The sequence below is a fragment of the Tigriopus californicus genome, chromosome 1 (genome assembly GCF_007210705.1).
Source record: "Tigriopus californicus strain San Diego chromosome 1, Tcal_SD_v2.1, whole genome shotgun sequence".
Taxonomy (NCBI): Eukaryota; Metazoa; Arthropoda; class Copepoda; order Harpacticoida; family Harpacticidae; genus Tigriopus; species Tigriopus californicus.
In genome coordinates, this window is record NC_081440.1 from 887,600 (window position 1) to 896,113 (window position 8,514).

The 8,514-nt window shown below is 41.8% G+C and overlaps 1 protein-coding gene across 2 annotated transcripts in view; it reads right to left on the reverse strand.

Annotated features, from left to right (window-relative positions):
- The window catches only part of LOC131878397 (kinesin-like protein KIF19), a 17,806-nt gene extending 9,292 nt beyond the window's left edge, over positions 1–8,514 (reverse strand). Inside the window, exons 1-6 of one of the 2 annotated variants that reach the window (XM_059224369.1) lie at positions 8,352–8,514; positions 7,567–8,041; positions 3,839–4,237; positions 3,622–3,771; positions 3,343–3,546; positions 410–670 (exon numbers count right to left, since the gene is read on the reverse strand). In XM_059224369.1, the coding sequence (XP_059080352.1) occupies positions 410–670; positions 3,343–3,546; positions 3,622–3,771; positions 3,839–4,237; positions 7,567–7,692 (1,140 nt within the window). In that variant the 5' untranslated portion in view covers positions 7,693–8,041; positions 8,352–8,514. The remainder of the gene's footprint in view (positions 1–409; positions 671–3,342; positions 3,547–3,621; positions 3,772–3,838; positions 4,238–7,566; positions 8,042–8,351) is intronic. The other variant, XM_059224360.1, reaches the window with a different exon arrangement.

Below are 8,514 nucleotides of genomic sequence, written 5' to 3' on the forward strand. Positions count from 1 at the left end.
TAAAAATTGGATGGCTCTCATCCAACTTGCCTTTGAACGCAGGGGAACAACAAAGATTGTTAATTGTTGAAGCCAAGAAATTGGGTGAATATTCCTCAGTTGCAACAAAAAAAATGGAGCGAAAATCTGTCCTTGGGCCTGGGCGCTCAAGACCAGCTCAAGATCAAGTCTTTTTCTTTCATATCCTACATTTCCATCCGTCCAAACCTTGAGGATGTGACTAATCAAAAATGTTAGCCTCCGATCTATTTGCCTTTACAGCCCACATGCAACAATAAGCCGAACCAACAAACATTGACATTGGTCAATTCACTTCTGTTTCCCCTGACCCCTTAAGAGTAGCTAGCACCATTCAATTTGACCATAAACCCATCATTAACTATTAGGGTTCCATTGGCAGAATACCCACCTTGTTGGAGATGTTCTTGGCTCGATCGGCGTAGACGAGCGTGTTCCTGGATTCATCCCGGTGCTTGTCCACGGGCGAGACATGGGCAATCATGACCGTATGACAATTGCCCGAGAGTGGGTCTTTCAGCAAGCGGGTCAATTTCGAGTCGCGATAATTGACGAATTTGGCCTTGCCTTCGGCCAAGGCATTAATGCAGTTGCCCAGGGCCAAGAGCGACCGATTGATGTGGGCACCTTCCTTGAGGCGTTTCCCTCGATTCTACGCACATAGAATGAGCGCCGAAAGACAAAGAGGAGAAAAGCCCAGTCAGATATGTATATCAATATTGGGACTGGGTCAACATGCCAATATCTCATAAGTGCAATCCCCAGCCCAAAAAGGCCAGGGTAGATTGAGGGTATGCGCTAATTCGGAAACTAAGGGGATAAAGAGGATTATTGATACATCAAGGTCGAACTATTACGTTATGAAAATCAAAGCTGTGACATGAGTCTTATGGGAGAATGAATCAGGTTTTTTTGTGGAAATCCATTTATGTGCCAAAGTCAGTCGAGAGGGCCTTTTGCCTTTTCAGACGAAGGCCCTGAGGAGCATTTAATTGCTTTCCATCTTGGTGGTGGCCCATTCCGAATGTTTGATTAATTTTGATGATGAGAAAATCGGGCAAGACTAATCAACCAGGTTTCCGGAGAAGAAGGTCTCGACTTGTCCGCAGTTAGTCGGATATTTTGATGGACGAAATCTTTGATTTCGAGGAATCAGCCTTGACCATCCGAACCTGTCTCAATCACAGAGCCTATTGAATGTTCTCAAAGACATTCACCACAATTTCCTGGTAACTAGTTAGTAGCACATATCACACCTACACCTATACGAACAGTTCTACGCCACAAGGAAAAATATTTAGGTTAATCATCTCTGGTTTTTCTATGACCCTTGTCCGTAAATCGTAAATATTTCAATCTTTGATAATTTGGTATGTTTTTCTTCACTGGAACTTTTCTCAAAAACTGCACACAGTTCCGTCTTTTTCACAAGCCACGCAAACTGCTTTCATTTTTGTGCTCAATGGACACGTAAGTAATCGAATGCTCCTGGGAACCACAGGCGCAAAGATGCAGTATTCTGAGCCTCTCTCTCTGGGTAGAGAAGAAATAGCACCTGCTCCAGTAATCGCCATCAATCAAGAACCCCTTTTTGCATTATGGACCTTGGTGTGGTGGTAGTTGAACGTACATAGTGCTATGCATTTTCCCATGGCATTGTGATTGGTGCATGCCTGATTGTCTCTATCCATCAAAAATCGGGGCCGGAGTTGTCAACATGGGGAAAGTCAATCATTAATGTTAATCTACGCGCAGCTCTTGATTAAGCGAGATCTCTTTTAATATTTGTCTATTAGTTTGATGAGAGCAAGAGCGAACAAAACTAATTTAGCTTGAATTCTCAATCCATTGCAAAAGTGGTTAAATAGAAACTCAAATAATCGTGATGAATTGGAAAGCTAGCTCGGGGAATCGAGCGTTGGTTAAGTAATAGACCTGGGATAAGGAATTATTAGTAGCCAATAGAAATCGCAAAAGTATGACGATTCGAATGTTCGAAAAAACTCAACGAAGGCCAATTTTTAAAGCTCTTAGACGTAAAGACGATATTGATTGAGTTGCTTGTTTTTTTGATGGGTAGTTCTCATGTTTTTTTGGGGCACCCGAGTTAAAGTTACTGCGGTTTTTTTTCCAATGAAAAATGAAGTTCGTTTAGATATGGACCCATTTTGAACACAAGACTACTGTACGTAAACTATACATAACAATTCACTAAAATACAACGGGACTAACTTCAAACACCTTTATATTTTGAGTATTTACAGTCTAGTGACAGTATAGCTAGGTTGAGATAGTATCAAAATTGAATTGGTCGATTTGATGGAAAAAGATGGGTTTGGCCTAGGTGACCTTTAACTGAAAATTGATGTTAAGTAGAAGTATGCCCTTATATTTTTGGAATCCGTAATTTCCGTTCCTTTGCTACTCGAAGGCCGTTGCATCAGTTGATGACGTTTTTTATTCAAAATCAATATGAAGTTAAACTTTATTATTCTCTGAATCCCATTCCAGTATGGCATTTAATTGGAATTAAATCAAAGTATCACTTAATGCACTCACTTGCAAACCTTGCGGGGTTTCCACGAACGCCAGAAATCTGCACGGGGGCATAAAGTTGTTTCGGGAATCATCAACTCGATTCACGACAATCTTTTGAGACAATTTCCATGACATTTCAAATTTGCCACTTTAACCACAAATCAGCTTTTAAATCTACCGAAAGAAATGCTTATGAAACTCGACTCATGTATGTTTGTGCACTGCCATCAGACAAGTCCTTGATTCAAAGTCACAAAAGAGTTTTATCCAAACAAGCTATTCACCACCTCTTTAAAAAACGGGCCCAGCATAGACAAGAGAACCGGTTGGTACAGCCATAGAGTACTTAATGACCATTCAGCCCTCTCGAATTTCTGCTTGACATGATAAAACCTTTTTTATGAGCCGAAATGTATGGGTCAATATTAGCAATTATGGTTTTGTCCTTTTTGATGAAAAGGACCTTCTATCGTGATGTGCTAATAGATCAATCAATTTTGGTCTGTTGAGATTGTAACTTCAAATGATCTTGCAAAGATTTTTTCCGCTTTCTCATACTTCCTGTTGACATGTCACGAAGAATCAAATGAGGTTTTGCAATCAGGTTAGCCATTTTTAAACCGCCTCGTCATTCCAAATCCTCAATCTTATGCTTATTCTAGCCAAATCCCAGGAGTTGAAAGATAATCCTCCGCTCATTTGGACCCAAATTACTGACGTAACTGACGATCAACCTACCAGTGCTCATGACTGACCTCAATGGCATTGCTCCTGTTTGTAAAGTACCTGTGTGGCCGATGCCCGCTCCGATCCCGCCAGATCGATCATGTACAGCCGGCCGCTTTTGACCGCTCCTTTGCCGCCGACTCGGGATTTGGCAGTTTGCTTGACGTTGACCATCAGAAGGGCGTGACTCCGACTTGACGTCTTGTTGGCAGCCGTAGGCTCTTGGGTGCGCTCCTTGTTGCCCCGTTGCAAGAGTCGCATAACCTTAAAAAACAAAAAAAAATCCCCACCAGATGTGATTCGTCAATCAAAAGGCTTAAAAGGTTAACTGTTTCTCACCTCTTCCGTGCTATTAGTGGCGATCTCCGACAAACCGGCCACTTGGATGTTCTTGCCTTTCGAGTCGTCGCGAAGGTCCAATGTTCCAGATTTGGGGTTTAGGAGATCTCGGATATTTTCATTGTAAACCTCCAAATACGACATGGTGACCTGCATAAAGTAATGCACCTTGTCAATAGAAAGCCCGTTTCCTTCTGAATGGAACACAGGGTATGACCTTGAACACATGTTCGGGACTCGTTTCCATGGCTTGGAAGAGATCATTGAGAGCCCGCACCATACAGCCGGGGTTGTCCGATTTGCCCACCATAGTGTGAGTTTTGCCTCCACCTGTGGCTCCGTAGGCAAAGACGCAAGCGTTGTAGCCCTCCAGGACTGACTTGACCAAGGGTTTGGTGGTCTTGTTGTAGACCTGCTCCTGTGTGGAATCTCCACCAAAGGCGGCGTCGAATAGATATTGCCGCTCGCTGGTTCGTTTCTTCCGCAAGATATCCTGTTTCTTGCCACCTCCCTTGGGATCCAGGAGGACGACCATTTTCTCGTCCACTTGCTCTGTGACGATTCTATATCCCCGACTCCGCTCATCATTGGTCATGGGACGGATCCTCAAAACCACCTGGAACAAGAAGCCAGACCTTGTATGTATACACATACGCCATCTAGAGGCTGAAAATTGAAACTTTAACAACATGATATCCCCATGTTTTTTTCCATGGATGGCCATGGGTTTACCAATGGCAACATTGGATTGCCTCAATAACGATTATTTTTGCCGTGTGTTACAGACACATAAACGTCTGGGACTCGCCGCTCCTAGGCCCAAAGTTAAAAAAGCCATGAAATATTGATAAGATCGCCTGGGTTAAACAGCGGGAAGTCTATCAAATATTCAAGAGAAGAGGCACCCAAAAAGTTTCCTTCTTCTTCTTTTCGCTGAATGCATTCAGCAGTCTGTTAGGCTCCCTCGGCTTTGATGAGTGTTGTGCTTGAACATGCGACTTTGCTATATACAACCATACGTCGTATTTAAGCCTAGGAGGAGTTTTCTCTAGTGTGAGGGAGATTAATCACTCATTACTGGCAGTTTTGAGTTCAAAATCGATAAGAAAGGCACTCGAGTCATGCTGATGCAGTTAAAGACGTTCAAAACAGTAGAAGCTGCTGTACGAAAAAGGCGGATGTACGGTACATTCAAAATCGATAAGAAAGGCACTCGAGTCATGCTGATGCAGTTAAAGACGTTCAAAACAGTAGAAGCGTGGCCTTCAAATTTGCAGGTTAATACTCGGGTATGTACGAAGGGTATCATGATTTACAAAAAAAAATAGTAGAATTCACCTCTGTCAAGATTTTGGACGAGGGAGAATTCAATGGGAAAACTTTTGTACAACGATCGCCCCTTGATTTCATTAATGACACGGATCAAAAGTGGCCGTTTTTGGCTTTATTTGTGTTGTCAAACAAGGGAAAATGATCTAAGCAACCATGTGAGATTGTCATTTTCGAAGTAGCATGTCAATATGAAGTTGTTACTTGATCAATATAGGGTAATTCCGTCTTAAAATCGTCCCACAATGTTCAGTCAATTAGCCCCAAGTTTGATTGTATGTACCTCACGACCGACCGACCAGGGTCGGGGGGTTAAACTTCACCCGGTTAGTGAAGCCAGCCATCATCTCGTCCATATGCAGTTCCCTCAATGAGTGTATTACTATTGAAAATAATATTGAACAAAATAATGCGCTTCCGGTTGATTCTCCAAATCATCAATGTTAGCGCAAAAGCTTTTTCTTCCACTCGACTGTTCAAGGCCAATTTTTCGGCAGCAGAGAAGCCTCTGTTTATGCGGGTTGTCAGAGAAGCAGCAAGTTTTGACAAGGATTTTAGTCCTTGGTATACATGGCGGTCCCTAAAAGGCATCCAATATATATCCTGGGCCTGCTGAGAGGTTGTATGTGAAAAGAACATTATACCTTCACACGTATTGGGACAACACCCTTAATATTCATACATAATGTAAGCAGATATCTTGATGGGAGTTATCATTGGAAATAACCTTGTTTCATCCTGCCTTTGAAAAAAGACGTTTAATGACACTGGTGTCAATGGTTTCGAGAAATGTAAGGAGTGTAAACTAAAATTTGGCCCACCCAACGTGCCCTTCAACCTTCACTAAAGGGTTGTCAAGTTTTGTCATTACAAAGTTTGAAATCAATGAACAAATTTCTCGTCTTGAACTGCTGGGTTTCCAATCCCAGCAGCGGTAAGGAAGTCCGCAAAAAAATGATATAAAAAATAAGCTCGTGGATGAGTCTCATATTGTCTAATGCCCTACCCTATGTTGTTCAAAACTGTCATGATTGCTCTAGATAAGATCAGAATTACGAACCGATGAGAACACTTGTAACACTACTCTTTGATTCTTAATGCAATGGCCACTGAGCCAATGAGTATACGAGAGTAATTATCATTGGACGTAACACAAATGACCTTGTCATGTATTATATGTCAATTGGCTGTTAATGGGTCAATTGGTTTAGGATTGGTCGTATTATTGCAAGGCTTCGTTTTTTCGCACTGAAAACGGCCAAAGACTAAACAAAGGAAAAAACATTTAACAGCGTTAGTCTTTCTAATTTCCATTCCAAGATTCTGCTTCAAAAATAGTTTTTAGAATGAACACCTTTCTTATATTCATGAATCTGTTTGGTCAGTAACAGACAAACCGCTTTAATCGTTGATTTTTCTCATATCTGGTCAATGGGTGACGGCCTTTCAACCCTATTATAAAGTTGAAGGATCATCTGAAACTATCAGTAATGGTACGTCTCAATTCCCACAAAAGATGTGACGAGCATCCAAAAAGGTTATGGCATATTAAGGACAAATATTTCTCCCCAGGTAAAATTGGCGAGTTTCGTAAATTTCGGTGAGAGCTCGAAGGGTCTGGAAAGACGAAATGCCAAACCAAGAAGCTTTTTAGCATTGATCAATTGACACTTCCAAGCAATGACATCCGCTACAAAGAGTGCATCTGTGAAAACTTTCAATGAAACTCATTCAAAAGACTTGCTATCCAGTCTTGTAGAATAACTAATTGTTCAATAGCCTTTAGATTATTTTCATTCAGTTTTTAAAAGTGTTAAGCATGAATAAAGTTGACATGTGGCAAGTATGGCTATTGAAGCTATCAAATTTGAAGACCAGATGAAAAGGCAATTTAGTTAGGTTTGGTTTGGCTTAAGGTGTTCACTTTTTGAACTCCAAACTCAAATAAACTTCACGCCATGAGAGGGGCGGCCATTTAATACGCAGATTTCTTTGTAATAACAGGTTTTCAAGGTATAGCTTTGACTCAAAACAACCGAAATCCGAAATTTCTAGCATCGCATGATCACAGATCCATGTAATATACCTTCTAGTGGCGTTTGATTTCGTTTGTGTTGACGGAAATCAAATTTACACACATGAAGATTGGCCCTCACAAATTCATAAAAGAACCCTTTTTTATACAAAACCAACCAAATCCGTCTTTTCAACTTCTCTTGTCATTAAGCCGGATGGCCGAAAAAACAGAATATGGCACCAAATAAGCCTCTTACTGTTTCTAAATGAGTTGAGAGCCCCTTTGTCGTCAGTTACGTGATCGATTTTTTATTTCATATGAGCAAGAAATATAGCAACCGTTGCACCGCGATAGAACATCAAAGCAAATAATTGATTGCAATTCAATATCAATTTTTAAAACTAGATGCCCTCTTGCACTCAAGCAGTCCCTTTCTCTTAATTTTTCCCTTAAACAGAATTGCTGGCGTGAATATTCCAAGCCATACTTTGCACGTCCTTTCAAACTTTCAAACTTGAGTTGTGTGGAGAGGGACATTGGGCGGTTCCTTGCGCTTTTGCTTGGGCCGTAGTTTTGTACTTGGTGACGTGCTTGCTTACCATTAACTTCTCGTTATTCGATTCTCGTTGGGGTGGTCCTTGGGCGGGGCTCTCACGCCCATTGTCATCCGACTCGTTGCCCCGGTCCCTGGCTCCATCTCGTGTTGGCGGAGTGAGCTCATACATGATATCCGATTTTGATCCAGAGGTAATCCAGTTAATCAGTAGAGGTGGGAACCCAAGCTAGTTGTTGCTGGCTGTCCCATTCCTAAGCAAGTATGGTCTATGGACCAAACAAAGGTTCACTGGCCTCGCTTGACTGGGACTTCCTGGTATCTTGGAACTGGAACACGCAAATATGATCCCAGATAGTGGTTGAAGAGTCCTCTCCCCCTATCCGAGCTTGGTCCCCCTGATTTGGTCCCGATATAGTATGGGTCGTTTGATTAATCTCAGGCGATTTTACAGCTTTGGCACACTTTCACTGGTTCCCAGAACTTCGGGGAGGGTTCTTCGCTTCCCTCTTGGACCGAAACTGCAATAAATGACAAGTAACTCGGATAATAGTAGGCTAAAGCTAATGAAGTTATACAACCCCGCACGTCCTTTAGTCGCCCCTCCCTAGAAATCAAGGATGTCCTTGACCCATCCTAGGGTTGGTTTCTTTTCCTTTTATTCTAGTCCTGTTAAGGTTCATACGAACTCACCGCTGTATTTGCTCGGATTGTATTCTTAAACATATGGTATCTTGGTCAAACGTCATATGCGTAAAGTTTCCATAAGCTAATTATTACATGACCTAACGATATTCAGAGGAAATATTTCCATAAGATCTCGGCACTTACGTTTCTTTCTTCCAGGTACTATACACGACTTTGAGTTTCTGGAAAAGGTGGTCCAAGGTGCGAGATTGTGGTAGACCGTACACTTACTAGATACTATTCTTCAACTCCAAAAGGGGACCGACAGAAACTCCACCTCTGAGCAGCTGCAATGAGGAACTTATTC